Source organism: Meriones unguiculatus, chromosome 1 (assembly GCF_030254825.1).
Source record: "Meriones unguiculatus strain TT.TT164.6M chromosome 1, Bangor_MerUng_6.1, whole genome shotgun sequence".
In the NCBI taxonomy this organism is placed as follows: domain Eukaryota; kingdom Metazoa; phylum Chordata; class Mammalia; order Rodentia; family Muridae; genus Meriones; species Meriones unguiculatus.
The window spans coordinates 100,111,443-100,132,054 of record NC_083349.1 but is presented as its reverse complement, the minus strand read 5'-3'; the positions used below and the strand labels follow the sequence as shown (position 1 = coordinate 100,132,054).

The 20,612-nt window shown below is 39.0% G+C and overlaps 1 protein-coding gene across 1 annotated transcript in view; it reads right to left on the bottom strand.

Moving 5' to 3' along the window:
* Prkd3 (protein kinase D3) overlaps positions 1 to 20,612 on the bottom strand; it is a 70,463-nt gene that overhangs the window by 49,674 nt on the left and 177 nt on the right. Inside the window, exon 2 of the mRNA XM_021634344.2 lies at positions 13,135 to 14,012. Coding sequence (XP_021490019.1) covers positions 13,135 to 13,422 — 288 coding nt within the window. The 5' untranslated portion in view covers positions 13,423 to 14,012. The remainder of the gene's footprint in view (positions 1 to 13,134; positions 14,013 to 20,612) is intronic.

Below are 20,612 nucleotides of genomic sequence, written 5' to 3'. Positions count from 1 at the left end.
GAAGTTTTGAATACAAGATTATAAAAAATATTCCTTTACTGGTATACAGAAAACGAGATGCCAACCTTATATAATATATATAATATATAATATATATATATAAATTAAATATTTTTAAAGCATCTTCATATTATCATTTACCTGTTTGAGTGTACTGATTTGCACTAGGCCAAAGGTTCTGAACGTGGGCTGAGTTAAATATGCATTATTCAGGCAGGCATTCCAGTGCTATGGGCTTTGAGAGGAATGCTGGTCAATCAACAACACATGTTGAATAGAGTAACCACAGGCAGAAACATACATAAAATAATGTACTTCTTGGCTGAAAAATGTTGTGAATAAAAGTTTGTATTTCTACTAAGCACAACAGTTCTGCAATGCTAATTCCGTATTTGTAGTAACTTTGTGCAACATGACTATTATGAATAATGAGAACTGAAACTATGTAGAAACAAAATATAAGACAATAATAGCCCAGATGAGAAAACAAACACTGGGTTCCGAGGCATACACTGCATCATACACAATATATTCTAGACTAACTTAAAAATGTTTATAGTGTGTCAACTAGAATAAAAAAATTTCAGACATCTGTAAAATGTCAGATGATATTTCAGGCTTAGAGGGCCATATGGTATCTGCCCTACTAACCTCTGCTACAGACCTTATGTAAATGAATAATCATGCTGTGCTTCAACAGAACTACAGAAGCAGGTGGTGGGCCAGAGTGATAGTTAAGTTGTAATTGTCAACTTGATAAAATCTACATTCATCTGGGAAAGGAGTCTCAACAAGGGACTGTCTAGATGAGCTGGCGGAAGGGCTTATCTGTGGGAGATTATCTTTATTAAACTGAGGTGGGAAGGTCAGACTACAGTATCACAGTACATGGAACCATTCCCTGAGGAGTAGAGAAAATGCTGGGCACTGCATGCAGCATCAATTCGCCGCTTTCTGCTCTTGACTGTGGACGGAATGTGAAGAGCTGCTTCAAGTTGCCTTGACTTCCCTACAATGTTGGACCAGCACCTGGAACTGGAAGGCAATGAACCCTTCTTCCTTAAGTCAGGACATTCTATCACAACAACAGAAAATGAAACTAAGGTCAGATTTGGTTAAAGGATGTAGATGTCAGACCACTGCACTAGAGCAAGTGCTAAAACGAACTTTTAGAGAATTCCAAACAAAGAACAACAACAGCAACAAAACCAAAATGGGGGAGGAGAGAAGATGGAAATGTAGGATATAATTAAAAGGCAGAAAAGAACACAAGAACACAAGGGACACACACACAATTTTGTCATGTTTTTTGATTGATAGGGTACCTCCTAGTAAACTTCTACTAGGCTGGAAATATTAAGCTGAGAATGCATTTAATTCACCTAGTCCACCAAACAGTTTACCAAGTGAGTATGCTGTGGGGTATCAGCTGTTTGCCAACACAATCCTTAGGCCAGGTAGGAACTGTCACTACCTAGCATTGTGAAAGTGTTGCACTGTATCATAGGCCAGGAAAAGCTTAAATTTCAAAATTTCTACTGTATATATACTGCTTTATCATGAAGTTCTAAGTAAAACCTGTATAAGTAGGGGAAAGCTGTACATTTAATGAATCTATATTGAAAACTGTACTAGACATGAATAATATTAACACTTAAGAAGTAGTTGACAGAATAAACTCGAAACACACAATCAACTATGAAGCCTACAAAATGAAGATACAGAAAGGTACACATGTATATACATACATATGCACACATATATGTGAAAAGATATCACAATGAAAACATTAACAAAAATAGTTATATTCATACCAAAGATTCAGAACAAGATATAATCATCATAAATAAAGGAAAATATATTGAAAATTGAGTAAATATAATAAAAAGCTTAAAAAATCTAAAAGTTTAGATTTATAGCTTAGCGGTAATGAATACTTGCTACTCTTCCAGAGAACCTGAGTTTGGTTGCCAGAACTTATATACACACTGTGGCATACATTCATATAGATATATATGCATATAAATATGAATAAAAATGAATCTTAATAAAAATAAGAAATACATATACGAAAGTAATTTTATTAAATTTCCTTCATACAATGTAGTTTGATTATGTTTTTTCCCTTCCCACGTCTTCCCTGTCTCCCTACCCACCCAGTGGCTTATATGTTTGCATACTTGGTCCCAGGTAGAACTGTTGGGGAAGAAGGATATGGAAGCATGGCCTTGTTGGAGCTGTGGAGGGTAGGCTTTATCCTGCCATTCCCACTGTCTCCCTCCTCCTCCCTCTGTGGATCTGGATGTGAGCTCTCGGCTGCTGCTCCACTGCCATGCTCCTTGCCGCAAAGGCGATGGACTCCTATTCCTCTAAAAGTGTAAGGTCCAAATAAACCCTTCTTCCTATAAGCTGCCTTGATTGTGGTGTTTCATCACAGCAATAAAAACTAATGAAGACAATATGTACTATTTACAAAGTAGCATATGCAGAATCATAAATTATAAAACAAATACCAATAAGTTATACAAGTTGAAATTGTATGCACCCTCTCTCTGCATATGTGTGTGCATGCACAGACATGTATGTGCCTGCCCATGTGGACATATGCAGAGCCCAGAGGTTGACATCACGACTTCCTTCCTCCTCTATCACTTCTCTACCTTCTTTTTTGAGACAGTCTCACATGAAGATAGAACTTAGCATTTCAGCTGGCTGAATGGAATCTATCTTTTCACACCCATCCTACACTTATATTGCAGGCCACAACACAGAAAAATCAGTTAAACTAAAGGCTAGTTCACTGAAACTAGCTAAACCAGGAGCCAAACAAATCAAGGGAAAATAAAAAATTAAGAAGAACCAGGAAGGAGTGGCTCACTGGAGATACTACAGTTTTACAGCAATACAAAACACAGTATAAAACTAAAACTAATTTCTTCTTATAGTCCAGTTTCTAACTGTAACAGTTGTTAGACTGATATGATGAACACCATGACCAAAATCAAGTTGGAAAAGAAAGGGTTTATTTCACTGTAAAGCTTACAGTCAGTCTATCAAGGAAGGAGATCAAGGTAGGGAACATGGAGGCAAGAGCTGAAGATGGGATCATGGAGAAATGCTACTTATTGGCTTGCTAAGTTTGTTTTCTTTTTCTTTTTTATAAAGATTTATATATTAAATTTTTATACTGTATTCTGCCTGCACATGTGCCTGCAGGCCAGAAGAGGGCACAAGATCTCATTATAGATGGTTATGAGCCACGATGTGGTTGTTGGGAAAATAGCAGGTGCTCTTAACCTCTGAGCCATCTCTCCAGTCCCTCAGTTTGTTTTCTTATACAACCCAGGAATATGCTCAGGGGTAGCACTGCCCAGAGTAGACTGGGCCCTCCAACATCCATCATTAAAAAAAAAAAAAAGTCCTGCAAACTTACCTATAGGCAGGCTGATGGAAGCAACAGGGGTCCCTCTTTACATGTACCTCTAGCTTGTGACAAACTAACAAAAAACTAGCCAGGATACTAAGCTCCACCAAAGAAATAAAAATCTGAAGCGTTCATGTCTATTAGATAGAAAAACTGAGTTAAAAACAGCACAAAGGAAATCCTTAGCCTAGAATGGTTTCAATGGTCAAGTTCATTAACATTAATAGTATTAATTTTATTTAAAAATTATTTAAATTTATTTAGCAAATAGAAGAAGAAACATTTTTTTTCAGCTGAGAAGCCAACATTAGCCTGAGGACGGGTCAGAACCACAATCTCTAGCACACCTTCTTAAAGCCACATTCTGCTGACACTCAAATCAAAGATATGAAAAAAATAAAATAAAGCTATAGGCCAGTATCTCCCATGAACAAAGGCAGAAAAACAGTTAAGAAAATATTACTAACTCTGTAATAGAAGTTTTGGTTTCTTTATAAACTCAGTAATATGTTCTTGCTTTAATCCTAAGTGTAGGATTTTAGTTGGGCTACCGTTTGTCCCCATCTGTTAATTGCATTGTATGGGGTGTGGCTTTTGCCAGCTGGTAATGGCCTTCCACATGTTGCATGGAGAGGGGCGTGGTGTAGGGCTCTGTGTATAAATATGAGAGCCCAGAGAGAGGCGGGGTAGCATGTGGTGTTGGCATGTGGCGGTGTTGGTGTGCGGCGTGTAGCAGTTTGTAGAGACCCGAGAGGCCAATTCAGTTTGGAGCAGACAGGAAGAGAGAAAAAGCTTTAAGGCGCAGCAGCTTGAAGGAGACTGACTGCAGGCTGTGTCTACTGTTGACAAAGATTGGTATAGAGGCCTAAAAGAACCCCTTGACACTAAACATCCAGGAGAAGTAAAGGAGCCCTCTCTCCCCACTAACCTTCTCTCTTCTATGTAGGGTTGGGAGGTTAGAAGGGAGGTTGAGGCCCAAACATCACCTAAAACAAAGTTTAAAAACAAGCGCCACATAAATCAAATTTGAAAAGAATAATGTGTGGTGACTAGGTAGGTTTGCTCTGTGAATGCAGGGCTATTTAACAATCAAAGATTCAGCTAAGAATCTGTGCCACATTGAGAAATGAAGAGAAAAACACACTGCTGAAAAAAAAAATGCACTGAACACATTTCACAAGAAAAAGTTTCCACCATCTGGAAGAGGATGATGATGGCCTTAAAAAATGTGCACCATACTGAATGTTGAAAGACTAGAAGTTTTTCCTTTTACAAGTAGAAACAGGATGTACATGTATTTCTGTTGAAAATCATGCTGGAGATTCTCACCAAAGGAAAGAAATATAATAGCAAAAGCAAGAAAAAAAATAGTTTGGAAAAAAGTAAGATAAAAAATTGGTCTTTATTCCCAGAAGACAAAATAATCTATATAGAAAATCTTTTAAAGAAAGTTTATAGAATAAATGTGTTTAGCAAAGTTCAGGACACATCATAAAAGCCTGTTTCTATGTAACACATGAAAAATTGCAAATAAATTAAGAAAAAGTTATACTAACACTAAAACATGAAAATATTATCTACAAAGTCCCAAAAGGCCTCTTTAAAATTTATACAGAAATGCAAAGGACCAGACAGACAAAAGATTCTTGAAAAAGAGGGAGGGGGGACACAAATTTGAGGGCTTCAGCATTTGACTTCATGGGTCTTTCCTTGTTGCTGTTGATTGTTTTGTTTGTAAACTAAAGAATTCAAGACAATATGAAATTGGTATAAAGACAAAGTATTCAGTATTTAAGAATGCCCACAAACTGTATTGCCAACTGATTTACCATAAAAAGTTGTAACTCATTGTAGAGAGGACAGAATTTTCAACACAGTCCTAGAAAAAATGATGAACAGAGAGCACACAAATAAAGGCACTCTGACCCTAACTTCATATTGTATGAAGAGTTACCTTGACAGGAGCTGTTAGGTGTTACACTCCCTAGGTAAGCATTCCTACCCAACAGCCACGAATATCAGCTCAGAAACAAGATCTTTGTAAATGGCCGTGTTAGGATGAGGTCATCAGTGTGAGCTCTGATGCAATATGACTGTCCCAGCAACTCGGATGAAACTTGAGAACATCTTAAAGCAAATAAGTAAGGCAAATGCAAAGAACACTACATGTTCTTCTTGCCACAAACACAATCTCAGGCAGGAGAACTCAGAGGCAGAGAAAGACCATCAGAGGCGAGGAGAAAGGATAAGAATGATGGCAGCGCGTAAAGCTCAGTTAGAAAAAGGAAGTTTAAATTCTTTTCCATCTAAGAGCTTTTACACATTGTGCCGAGTGTGTATGAACTTAGTTTAACAAGAGTACTTTGCATTTCAAAATTGCTTAGTAAATTTCAAATGTCAATAGCACAAGAAAACATTAAGTATCTGAGGCAAGAGATCTGTTACAAGCGTGATTTAATTACCCAATATGTTTAAAAATCAAATCACGTTGTATCAGGGATGTATAGGAAACTTTTACACTAAGATAGGCGATATATTTTAATTTGCTTCCTGTTGCTGGACGAAACACTGACAAACAGTAATCTGGGAAAGGAAAGGGTTATTTGGCTTATACATCCCAATCACAGTCCACCAATGAGAGAAAACAGGGTAGGAACCATGGAGGAAACTTGCTATTGCTTCCCTACAGGCTGCTTCCATATCAATTATTAATCAATGCCTCACCGATAGATCAACTTGAAAAAGACAATTCTTCAACTGAGGTTCCCTCTTCCCAGGTAACTCTAGTCAGGGTAAGCTGACAAACACTACCAGTATACAGTATGTACAAATTTCACCAAAGAAAACATAAATGACCCTAAGATTTCACCTTACACCCATCAGAATGGCTAAGATCAAAAACTCAAGTGACAACACATGCTGGAGGGGTTGTGAGAAAGGGGAACCCTCCTCCACTGCTGGTGGGAATGTAAACTTGTACAACCACTTTGGAAATCAATCTGGCACTTTCTCAGACAATTAGGAATAGTGATTCCTCAAGATCCACCTATACCACTCCTAGGCTTATATCCACAAGTTGCTCAAGTACACAATAAGGACATTTGCTCAACCATGTTTGTAGCAGCTTTATTCGTAATAGCCAGAACCTGGAAACAACCCAGATGTCCCTCAGTTGAGGAATGGATACAGAAATTGTAGTCCTTTTACAAAATAGAATACTACTCAGCAATTAAAAACAAGGAAATCAAGAAATTTGCAGGCAAATGGTGGGACCTAGAAACGATCATTCTGTGTGAGGTATCCCCAAAGCAGAAAGACACACATGGTATATACTTACTTATAAAGAACTATAAGATACGATAAATATACTGAAATCTATACACCTAAAGAAGATAAACAAGAAAGAGGATCCAGGGTAAGATAATCAATCCTCACTTAGAAAGACAAATGGGATGGACGTTGCATGTAGGAGAAAACAAGTAACAGGACAGGAGCTTACCACAGAGGGCCTCTGAAAGACTCTACCTAGCAATGTATCAAAGCAGATATTAAGACTCATAATCAAACCTTTGGCAGAGTGCAGGGAATCAGGGAAAGGGGAGTTAGTAAGACCTGAAGAGGACAGGAGCTCCACAAGGACCAAACATATCGGGGCACAGGAGTCTTTTATGTGACTGTTTCTCCAACCAAGGACCACGTATGGAAATAACCTAGAACCCCTGCTTAGATATAGCCCATGGTAGCTCAGTATCCAAGTGGGTACCCTAGTAAGGGGAACAGCAACTATTTCTGACATGAACTCAATGGCTGGCTCTTCGACCCTCCCACCCTCGAGGGAGGAACAGCCTTGCTAGGCCACAGAAGAGGACATTGCAGCCAGTCCTGAAGAGACCGGATAAGCTAGGGTCAAATGGAACAGGAGGAGGTCCTCCCCTATCAGTGGACTTGGAAAGGGGCAGGGAGGAGTTGAGGGAGACATGGTGGGATTGGGAGGGAATGAGGGAAGGGGCTACGGCTGGGATACAAAGTAAATAACTTGTAATTAATATAAAAATTATTATTTAAAAAAATTAAAATAAAGAAAACATAAACGGCAAATATGCCCACAAGGATATACAAATTAAAATCAGAAGGTGTTATTACTATACAGCAACCACACTGGCTAAATTCAAAAGGCTGCTGATAACAGGCTCTAAGATCAACAATCAATTAATGGGACCTCATGAAACAGAAAAGCTTCTGCAAAGCAAAGGACACTGTCATCAGAACAAAATGACAGCCTACAGACTAGGGAAGGATCTTCACCAACCCTATATCTGACAGAAGGCTAATAGCCAAAATATATAAAGAACTCAAGAAGTTAAAAAGCAACAAATCGAATAATCCAATTAAAAAATGGGGTAGAGAGCTAAACAGAGAATTCTTAATAGAGGAATATCGAATGACAGAGAAATATTTAAAGAAATGCTCAACATCCTTAGTCATCAAGGAGATGCAACGACCCTGAGATTTCACCTTACACCCATCAGAGTGGCTAAGATCAAAAACTCAAGTGACAATACATGCTGGAGAGGATGTAGAGAAATGAGAAATCTCCATTGCTGGTTGGAATGTAAACTTGTACAATCACTTTGGAAATCAGTCTGGCACTTTCTCAGAAAATGAGGAATAGTGCTACCTCAAGATCCACCTATACCACTCCTAGGCATATATCCAAAAGATGCTCAAGTATACAACAAGGACATTTGCTCAACCATATTCGTAGCAGCTTTATTAGTGATAGCCAGAAGTTGGAAACCCAGACATTCCTCAATCGAGGAATGGATGCAGAAATTGTGGTACATTTGCACAATGGAATGCTACTCAGCAATTAAAAACAAGGAAATCATGACATTTGCAGGCAAATGGAGGGAACTAAAAAAAAAAAAAAAAAAAAAAAAAATCCATTCTGAGTGAGGTATCCCAGAAGCAGAAAGACACACATGGTATATACTCACTTATAAGTGGGTATTAGACATATAATATAGGATAAACATACTAAAATCTGTACACCTAAAGAAGCTAATCAAGAAGGAGGATCCTGGGTAAGATGCTCAATCCTCATTCAGAAAGGCAAATGGGATAGACATTGGAAGCAGGAGTAAATAGGGAACAGGACAGGAGCCTACCACAGAGGGCCTCAGAAAGACTCTATGCAGCAGGGTATCAAAGCAGATGCTGAGACTCATAGCCAAACTTTGGGCAAAGTGCAGGGAATCTTATGAAAGAATGGGAAGATGAAAGACCTGGAGGGGATAGGAGCTCCACAAGGAGAGCAACAGAACCAAAAAATCTGGGCCCATGAGTCTTTTCTGAGACTGATATTCCAACCAACGACCATTCATGGATGTAGCCCATGGCAGCTCAGTGTCCAAGTGGGTTCCCTAGTAAGGGGAACAGGGACTGTCTCTGACATGAACTCAATGGCTGGCTCTTTAACCACTGCTCCTCACCCCCCTTACCAGGCCACAGAGAAAGACAATGCAGCCAGTCCTCATAAGACCTGATAGGCTAGGGTCAGATGGAAGAGAAGGAGGACTGCCTCTATTGGTGGACTAGAGGCGGGGCATGGGAGGAGAAGAGTGAAGAAGAGTAGGATTGGGAGGGCACAAGGGAAGGGGCTACAGCTGGGATACAAAATGAATAAATTGTAATTAATAAAAAATTTAAAAAAGGCTGCTGATCATCAAGTGTGAGCAAAGATATGGAGCTTGTTGGTTGGGAAAGTGTACAGCTACCTTTGAAAATAAGTTTGGTAGGATGTCACAAACACAGACCCATCAAATTACCTGGCCATTATACTTCTAAGTAGACATACAAAAGCCAACATATTTTTACATGTTGTAATTGAAACTGTACAAGAAGACTGAGAACAGTTTTACTCATTACCACCAAAATTGCAAACAATTCTATTGTACATCAATGAACAAAGAAATTAAGGCACAGCTAATACAATAGACTAAGTCCACAATATAATAAAAAACTATAGAAATAAAAGATTAATTTCAAAAATATTGCTATGTGAGGGAAAACAAAACCAAAACACCACCTAGATTATCTCACTTATCTATAAGAACACCTAGAAAAGTTTAAAGTTATAGTCAGAGAATGTAGAGTAGGTATTGCTTGCGGCCAGAAATTGAGGGAAGGGATTCCAGAAGTGCAAAAAAATATCTAGGGTGATAGGAATTATTTATATCTTGAGTGTGAGGAGTTATGTGACTGCACGCAACTGCTGAAACTAGTCAAGCTCATGAACTTAAAAGTGATACTTTATTACAGGTATACGGCATCTCAAATGTCTTTAAAAAATATTATTTAGGGGCTGAGAATATGGCTCTGTGGTTAAAAGCACTTGCTGTTCTTCCGAGAGAACCCAGGTTTAGTTCCTAGCACCCACATTGGAATCTTACTTTGATCATGTATGTGAGTCTGTACGGTGTAAACCATATGTATAGGGTGTCCACAGAAACCAGAGACACCAGATTCCCTAGAGCTGGAGTCATAGGCAGTAGTGATCCACCCGATGTGGTGATGGGAATAAAACTTGGGTCCTTTGGAAGAACAGTATACTCTCATAACTGCTGAGATATCTATCTAGCCCCAATACCTACCATGCTTCCTTCCCCTGTCCTTGCTTATCCCAATCCTTCTGTCTGGAATACCTTTCTCACATCCTCATTCTGTTAGCAGAATTCCAGGCTTAATACTATTTTCTGTATGGCTCCAGCTTTCCACATTCTTCATCAGCCTGCAAAGAACACTTTTTACTCCAACATCCCATGCTACTTCGCAAATTTGATACTAGTGAACATGCTTCCCTCACTAGACTGTAAGCTCTTAAGGGTAGGGACAGTGTCTGGTCCATCTAATCCTGAGAATGTAACTAGTGGTCTATTTTTAGAAGTTTCTACATAAGTGAGTCTATCAAGAATAGAAACTAGAAGAGCAAGTATGCCCATTAGATTAAGCCACCCAAATAAATACATCAAGAGGCAGTCACCTTTCTAGAGTTTTAAATATCAGCTACTATGAAACCATTTACTTCAGTCTGTTATACAGACCTCAGTACACACAAGGGCAGTTAGCTTCAAGGGAACTGGATTCTACAGTTACTGAATGTAAAGTCACTTTAACTGGAAGGCATTTCACAAACGAACAATAATTGCTAATGGAAAAATCAAAGCAGCTGTCCAGAGCACAACGGTTAAAAATGGAAGCTCTGAATTCTTACTATCATAGGCTTTGGAAAGTAACAGTTTTCTGTGCTTCTATTTCCTTTGTAGTAACTACAATGATCCCATACATAGTAAAGCTGTGAAAAATTAATAGATTATGTACAAAGTGGCTAGAACAGAATCTGGCAAACCAAATAGCAGCTATAACTATTATTAATGTAAGCAACCTTAATATTTTAAAAATCTTAAAGCATTTATTTACAGAGGAATTGTCATCTCTACTAACCTAAAAGATAATCTGGCACCCAAGTTATGAGCATTATATACCTGTATATAAATCACTCAAGTACCACCCAAATAATTATTTCAGAACCTGAAACTTTATATACACAAGAAACTAAATAAATGGCTAGAAAGCAAGATCTCTAAGACAAGATAGAAGCTTAGAAATTTTGACACGGCTTTTTCAAATCTAAAGTAAGTTAGGGATCCATGAACATGTTTATAAAATCCCAGAATCTAAGCTGGTACCTTAAGATTTCTCATCTCCCACTCAACACTCTGTTCTCATTTATCTGTCTCCTGTAAAAAAGACGCAAATATCACAGCTATAACTAGAGACTGGAAACTACACCAACTCAGTAATTTGACAGATCTGGAAACTTATTCAAAGAAGTAAAATCACTTGCTCAAAGTCATATTGTAGATAAATAATAGAGCCGATTCAATAACAATCTTATAGAGAATCAGTATGACTTTGTATAAATATGAGAAGTAAATGAATTTATCCAAGTAAATAATCAGAAATAAGTCGAGTTAATCAGCTCACTTAGCCATTTTACAATGTATCCATATTTTAATATTCTGTACATGGTAAATATATATACATACACATATTTTTATCACTTAAAAAACAAAAAGTGAAAATTCTAAAAGTTGAAAAGGAAGAATAGATTTCACAAAAACATAGGTCATGAATTCTTATGCTCTCAAAAGAAGTTTTATGTAAGTTTAAACATTACCTCCACGTTAAAAAAGTTACAAAACAGCTACAAAAGTATTTGTGAAAAACTTATGTAGTATATAATGAAATGGAAATAAAAGCTGAGGATAATGAAAAGTAGTTCTGGACAAGGTGGTCTGTGTCTGTAGTCCTAACCAATGAGCACTGAGGCAGGAGAACCAGAGTCCAAAGAGCAGCCTGGGCCACAGTAAAACCCCATAAGGAAACAACTCTGAAGATCCATAGTCGCTCTTTAAGCCATATTCACAGCAGTAAGTCACCGTTAAAACACAGCCCATAGGCCATTATTACAAACTATCATGCTTTTGCACTGCTAACTACTTTCAAACCGTATAAAAAGTAGGAAGGAAAACAAAAGATGAAGAGCTGAAAATCAGTTATCAATCTCACTGAGAGGCTGTATACATCTCTGTGTGTACACATCTGTGCCTGTTAATGCCTTTGTGTTTACGTAGGCCAAGGGTTGGCTTTGCTTATCTTCCTCATTCATTCTTCACCTTACTGTTTGAGGCATGGGCTCTCAGTGAACCTGGAACTCAGTGCTTTTACCATCACTGCTGGCGGGTCTCCGCCTCCCTAGCGCTGGGACTACAAGTGCACGTGGCTGAGCTGAGCTTTTTAAGGGGGTACTATGGGGGTCTGAACTTAGGGCCTCATGCTCGTGAAGCAAGTATTTTATAAACTGTGACTTACACAGCCAAGAGAATTTTTTTTTTCTGCATACAGAGATTCTACAAGTTTGTTTGAAGCAAGTAGTTGTCCATTAAAAATAAACAAAATATAATCCATATAGATAATTCATAAGTAGAAAATATTATTATCCATATCTTACCCACTAAGCCAACATTCATCAAAAAAATAGTACAGGATAGGGCAATACAATAAACAATATTCTTGAATAATCTGTCCTATATTCAAAATTGATTTACCTGTTTAAGAGGAAGAGAGAGTGTGCTTCTATATTAAATGGCAGTCTAGGTAGTTTCTCAAGGGCCTCTATGAGAAATTATCAGTATCCCAAGAGAAGGCAAGAGTATAAATGAGAATCAAGCAAAGGACACCTGGAAAGCTCAAGGTTCAGGTGGATATTGGATTCAGCAGCGATGGTGTTCCACCTTTCTAGTTCCCTAGTTTCTAAGTTCCCTAAATGTCTTATGCCCTTTAAACCCTCACCTTGTTCTCTGAAATTAACTGAAATGTCTGATAATCCCTGGACTATAAAAAGACACTGTTTTTGGGATAAGTGATATTTTTAAATTGGGATGTATGGTCTCTTTATTTAGATACTGAAACTTCAGACTTTTGGCTCACAATCTATCAGAACACTGCCCCGAATGCTCATAATCAGGACATAAATTACTGATGAATCCAAATGTGTTATTTCATTGTTTCATGCATAATTTATAGAGATGTGTGAGAAACAATATTAATTAGGGAAAACCTATTGATATAAATAGCCTGCACAGTACCTTCTGATAGACAATGGAACACACGAGGTCTTTGACAGCGGACAGAGACAGCTCCTGGGCTTCGATGGTAACGCTCTCTCGTGTGAGGCCAATCTGAAGTAGAAATGAAATAGTATGCACTGAGCCTCTAGAGTTCGTGAGTGACGGGGCACTGAAACTGCCATTAGAGAGCCGAGCTGAGAGTCCTGTCTTGGGACTTGAACACGGAGAAGGTGTTGGAAGCACAGCAGAAACAGTTGCAGGTAACACAGACTTCTGGGCTGATGGAGGGGAATTATTTGCAGACATCTGCCTTTCTTTAATCTATAAAAATAGTTGTCAATTCTTTTAAAATGGTTTTGAAGAAGTTTTCAAAATAACAACATTAAAAAAAAAGACTGTACTTCCCAAGTTAGCTGAAAGCTGGCAGGGATGACAAATTCTGTCGCCGCGAGATGAATGCACAAAAGGCCCTATTGCTCTCACCATCAGTTCCATCAAGAATCTTGTCTGAGGAGCGCAGCCAGATCTGTAACTTCACATCACCATTATCATCTTAGGAAGAGAGCTGATACTGCTTATTTATGAAACATCTTCATTTAAATCTGTTCTTGACTTTTGCTTTTCATTTCAGAAAATACAAACAATACAGTCGCTTTGTGTCAAGATATAAAATCTTCCTGATTAAAAGTAGTTTCAGATAATCTATTCCTTCAGGGATTGATGGGACACCACAAATGGTCACACCTTAAATCACCCTCTCGTATGTATTCATTTCCATCTTGGGGGGGTGAACTTCCCTCTGACGAAGTAGAAATCTTTTAAAAATAGTACAAGCATTATTTCTTTTGATGAATGGGTCCACAGAGAAAGCTGGCGCCTTCTGAAATGCTGTCAACCTAGAAGAAAATTTTAAAAGGGTTTTAATGTTTTATATTCATTTGACATCAGTTTAAAATGTAAACGTCCCTGTAATTTTTAGTAATAAGTTCTGGTGGTATATTTACAATTCATGAATACAACCTAATGCTTAATGGTGGTCTTTTTTTTTTTTTAACTTTAGTTAGCACATATTTTTTACTACAGTTATAATTTCGGTGAGGGATTCCCACTTAAAATAATAGCCCTATCCCTCATCTCTAACTCCTGAACCCTGGCTGGGTGGAGGGTAGATGGGGAAGGGGGGAGACGGGAGCAGGGACAGTAGGTTAAATATTATGTTGTTCTTTTTTGGAGAGAGGATTTCACTATGTTGGCCAGACTGGTGTTGAACTCCTGGGCTCTCGAGATCCTTCTGTCTCAGCCTCCCAAGTAGTTGAGACTAAAACATCATTGCACCGAGCTGTAATTTATTGCATATTAAATTTATGAAAATCAAACACTGTTATTCTACAACTACACAATTCAATTATGATAAGAAACTGATAGATGAGGAAAGAAAACAGGAAAAGTAAAACAAAAATTATAGGCAGAAAATGCTCACAAACCTATCCATATAAAAATACAAAATAATTTCCAAACATATAAAAGCTTATGTAGTCTTTTATGCTTTTATATATTAAGTCTAGTGAGAATATAGCTCAGCAGTAAGGACACGCACCTACATTCAATCCCCAGTACTCCCAACCCTCTAAAGCAGGCAGTCTCCAAAATACGAGCCCTGGGCCGCTTTGCTGACAAATACCTCCAGAAGCCTAAAGAAACAAAAGGGGACACTTCAGAGTCAAGGAGGAGCTGTGACAGTTGATAGACTATGAAACACAGGAGAAAGTGAGCTCATGGTTAAGGGATTTCTAGCATTAGGAAAAAGTATACCACGTATAGTAAACTAGGCATCATAGTTTTTAGAAAAACACAGTGCAGAAAATTTAAAAAAAAAAAGAGAGAAGTTTTTAAAATTCTTTGTAGCATAAATAATTAATATGATGAAAAATCAAAGCACCCAAAGTGTGTGTAGAGTGGGGACTAGTATATGGAGTTAAACTAAAATAAATGATGGAAGAAGAAAACCATATAGAAACATTAATACAAACGAGAAAATTCAGAATAAGATGAGTCTAAAAATAACTTTTAAAGATACAAGCACTGATAGCAACATTTAGGCAAATGGCTAGAACTCAATCTCCTATTTTATAATTTGATAGTAATGTTTCACTAATATGTCTCATAGTGCTTTTTGAGATTAAGAGGGAAATAGCATTTTTGCAGAGGAGAAGACCAAATCACAGAGTGACAGAGCAATGTGCCTAGTATGACATGGTTATGAACAAACAGAGTGGGGATCAGAACCTAAGTCTTGCACTTTCTTACCAGTGCTGCTTCCACAATGGCTACTGCTTCTTAAAGACAACAGGGGACTGAGAATCACTGTTCTAAGAGGATGTTGCTATGGGTGAGAGATTACACAAAAAGAACTGCTCAGTTTGTATCTCGCTTATCTTCTCCCAACAATTCTCAAGTTTAAAGCCATGGTAAGCACAATTCGAAAACTACCAAAGACACTTAAAACATCCTTAGCCACCCGCTGAAGAGACGGCTCAGAGGTTAAGAGCACTAACTGTTCTTCCTAATGAACCCAGGTTCAATTCCCAGCTTGCACCCACATGAGAGATCACAGCTGTCTGTAACTCCAGTTCCAGGGGATCTGATACTCTCACACAGACATACATTCAGGCAAAACACGATGCAAATAAACTAAAAATAAAAAATCATTTTTTAAAAAAAGGTAAAGAAAATCCTTAGCCAGCTCTGAGAAGAGACTTATTCAAATGATTTGTAAACGACTAGAGACTAGTATAATGATTACACTGTCAGCCTAAATTCAAACTGAACAAGAAATGGCAGATGCACTACACTAACAACTTCACAACGACTGTCGCTAGACTTCTCAGGTAGCGGAAATGAGCACTAGCCTTCACCGAGCTCTTACTAGCTGACAGACATCAGTCTAAACACCACATACTGCCTCATTAATCCTCATAACCACACGTTAGAGTTGAGCAAATGTTTAGAGGTTACTTTCTCAAGACTACTATAGTCTCACACAAATAATTTTAAAAACATTTCCCCACTATCTTTATAAATATGATGTGTGAGTTTGAGTTGGATATCATCAATGTAGTAAGAAAATTTGCTGTATGTCAACTGACATGAGTAAAGTCCTTAGGGAAAGGTTCCCAAACCACTCTTAGCCCTGTATTTTCATTAGATAGGAGATTAGGACAAAGAAGATATGCTTATATAATCTTCAGGTTGAACAAAAATGAGCAAATAGATCAAAACTAAAGTGAAACTTAACAGATAAATTCAAAGTTAAATGTGCAACGGAAGAATGGGGAGACACTGATTTGGGAGCCATTCATGGGGGTTACGTTTTCGAGGCTTCAGATAAGTGCTATGAATATAATGGATTAACCAAAAGAACTAATATAAACCTAAATTCTCTGGACATTAGAAAGCCATGAGCAGATGGCTTTAATCTCCACACTCATTAGTCTATGTTACTGTTATGTTTATTCTACAATCCATATGCTTAGAGTTAGATTTTTAGGTTTGCGAAGAAAAAAAATGCATACATCCAGGTAATGGCAAGAACAATGGGGTGTGCTAAGCATATGATTAAGAACACCAAACAGAATGAGTGGTTCTCAAATATCTGAGGAATTGTTACAAGAGAACTGATTGTATTCAGTATTACTGCAGAAAAGTGCAAGAAAAATGGCAGGCGCTGCTTGCTGGCTATGTGGGTCCCCCAGCCCCTGCGGGTGAGGGGCTACTAACAGCACCTAGCTTCCTGTAAGTACTCAGACCACTCACAAGTCTTCCAGCAATTAGATAAAAGATACCTGCCTACGGAATGTACATTTTATTGTCCCACTTGATATTAACTCATTAACAGTAACAGTCTAATAACACACTTGACTAATTTACTAGTGACATGAACTCCTAATAAACTCCTAATAAACTCCTATAATTATGTATAAAAGTGAATTTTTAAACTTTCGGCATGAATGCAAATATAAGAACCTGTTTTAACAGCTCACACCCACTCATCCCATCTGTTTTCTCTCTCCTGGTTTTGTTTATGGGATCTTTATTTGATCTGCAATAAATATAACAATTCTAATTTACATGAATTTTGGTAAGCTGTTTAATGTCTTTGTATTTAATGCTTCAAATAGAAAATAGAGTTTATAAATTAATAAATACTACACCTTGTTAATTTATAAATGGTGTATTGATTTGATATGTTGTTTCTAATAGCTACGAGAGTTTCCAAACCAGAACAGTACTGTCTAGTTATAACAGTTTAGTTGGCATTCTTCAAACAGTCTTTTAGAGAACTGTCATACATCTCATTCAAATGAACTTACAAATCCTATCACCACTGAATAGAATCAAAAGTTATTTTGAGCTCAGTGTACCCTGTTAGTATAGACAACATCAAACAAAGCCTTTGGAGGCTAGGTGACTTGGCTGAGTTATAACTTCATGGTAAGGTCACAGCTGATCTACCTGCTTTCCCGCTCAGTCACCTCATCACAACACATTATGCTCCGACGTCAACCCAGGCTCGAATGAGAAGTCCCGCCAGCAGGAGTTTCCTTCAGTGTACATTTACAGAACACTCAGTATGTGCCAGACTGCTGAGTGTCACCAAAGTTACACAGCAGCAGCAGAAAGAGACATGACTGCAGCTTTCTCTGGGACTCACCGACAGTAAACAAACATCTACATAAGCAGCTAGGTAATTACAAACTACGTGACAGACAACGGAGTATACAACGGAGTATGCGCCAGGGAGAGTTAATTTCAGTTGGGTCTCAGGGAAGGTCTCTCTGAAGAAGCAAGGAAACAAGAAGATTCCTGAAAACAAGACAAATTAAATACTTCAAAGGGAGCTCTCGTTCTTTAGGCTAGCCAGCACTTCTTTCTGCATTCATCAAATGTTAAAGAGAAAAAAAAAAAAGTTTTTCTTTTGTAATAGTCTATTTACCTGACTCCCACCAGCAAAGAGCTGCCCTGGCTTAATGGAGCATCATCTGTAAGGAATGCTGATAAAGAATGACGTTTTATCCTGACCCTCATGCGCATACACACATGTATGTGGTATGTATTGTAAAATGTACGTGAGCTTTTTCAGTGATATTGCTGACTGGTACACTGAACTCAATGGCTATATTTTACCTCTACACAGGTCTGACTTTGCTTAATGCTTGTATATTGTGCACAAACTTACTTATTTGCGTAGTTTTTTTTTTAATCACAATCTGCGGCAGTCTCTACGTGTATTGAATATCTCAGAAACCTGACTATCCCCTCAGATTAATATCAGACTGTCTTTCTAAGAGCTCAGCACTCCACTAAATTATTCCCTCTAATCTACTCATCTGGGCCAGTGACATCTGAATCTCAGTCCTTCCACCATCAGGGAGAACACAGAGAGGGCACACCAAGAAGGTTCTCTTGCGCAGACACTGTGAAGTATATCCAGATTTTAGAGCATCATCTGGCAAAGCAATATGAAGCTATGATAGCTTCAACCCTGCACCAGTAGTTTCTAAGAAATCTGATTGGCCAATTGCCAATGAGCACTTCCCACATACGGCCACTATAACATAACTACACAAGCGAAGAAAACTTTTTATCTACACTGAAAGTAAAACTAAAACATCTCTTAAGTACCATATCCTATTTTTTCCTTTTTAAAATGACTGCTCCAAAGAGGCAAGCTCAGTATGAATTATATAACCCGAGAAACTCAAAAAAGAGATGTGATTATTAAATCCAAACTATGTGCCAAATCAAATTATATATAAGTAATTATTTTTATACATCAAATTCTGAGCAAGTTTCTTTTAAAAACAAGCAATGGGCTCAACTACAGTTAATATTTTTGCCACCTTTAGAAGTTTGTTGAAAATTTTCTTGAAAAATGTCCCTTCTGTGAAAAGTGCACTTCACTAACATCTTTCCCTCCATTTCTACTGTATAGGTATTTTCAACTTTCTAACTTTTAGAATACATCTTGTGTGTGTAGCAGTGTTTAGATGAGAAACGATGCACAAACATAAAGAAATGTCTATTCTAAACAAGTCATCTGATAAAATAGAAAGCTTGTAAGATGTGCAAGATTAAAGGCTCCTCCTGGAAAAAGTCTTTAAGGGTACGAAGGGTATGAGGGAGAGTGGGGCCGACGGTGAGTGTGATCAGAATTATCAAACTGTCAAACGTGCTTAAGAAAAATTCTTTTAATTTTCACACCCCTGAGATGTGAACTGTCTTGGTGTATCAAAAAGGACTCCAAACTCATGTTCTCAGGCCCATGACTACCGTATGAGGCAAAACCTACTGTGAAGGTTCCTGTGAGACATTTTAAAATAACACTTACAAAAACTTGAATCAACTCGGTAAACTGTTTTACCTCACCCCAGATTATAAGCGGGATGGGGGAAAAGTGTTCCTGTATAGAGCAGCCCTTACTTAGAACTGAGTCATGGAACTTCAAGGAAGCCTTCTTGATGCGAATCCATATGCTTGCATACCATACCCTCCTGGCATTAAAGTTTAAGCGTGAGTTGAACAAAATCAAAACTGCTACCACTGAACCTTACGTATAAAGTCAAAGCATTTCGTAGTGTAACAGCGTTTTTCTGGGTTACAGACGAAGGGATCTCAAAGTTTCTGTTTCTTTTGTACCTACAGGTTTTAAAGGCCCTGTCCTACAAAGCAGTACAGCGAGTTGTAACTTAACCTCTTTAATCAGAGATGACACCGATAGTCTTATTTCCTGTGGGGACGGGCGTGGTTGAAGGGACAGTTACGTCCATGCCATCAATCTGAGTGCGGAAAAGTCTGCAGGTCGCCCGTCGCCCGATTTCTATTCGTGCTCGCAGACAGCACGGCCTATACTTCTGATTCCGACGGTGTGAAATAAAATAGCCGACCCGCAATCAAGTGGCGTCGCGTACACTTATTATTTTTATTGCTCCACACCCGCGGCTGTCTCACCTCGGGGGAAGGAGAACGACTTGGAGCGGGGCTGCAACTGGCGAGCCCAGAGGCCGTCAGGAAACTGGGGTCACCGTCCTCCAAACCCCGGATACTCAGCCCCTTCCAGCGCCAGCCCCACGGAAAGTGCGGCGGAGAAGCGGGGAGGCTCGCCGCGCGGCGCGGCGGGGCCAGAGCAGAGTGCGGGGTTCGGGGACAGCGAGTGCCCGAGGGGCAGGGCGCGGCGGGTCGCCCGCAGCCGCGCCACTCCAACTTGGCCTCGGCGCGGAGCGCGGAACTTGGCCGCGCCGGCGCCCCCGGCCGCCCGCGGAGCACCGCCCCGACTTCCCGCCCAGCCGCGGCCGCCGCCCAGCCCCGCGCGGGTCCGAGTCCCGCCGCCGCCGCCGCCGCGTGCGGTGGGGGAGGGGCCGCGCCACCTCAGCCCGACGGGTCGGGGAGAACAAAGCGGCGGCGGCGGCGGCGCGAACTTTTTTCCGCGTCTGCTCCGC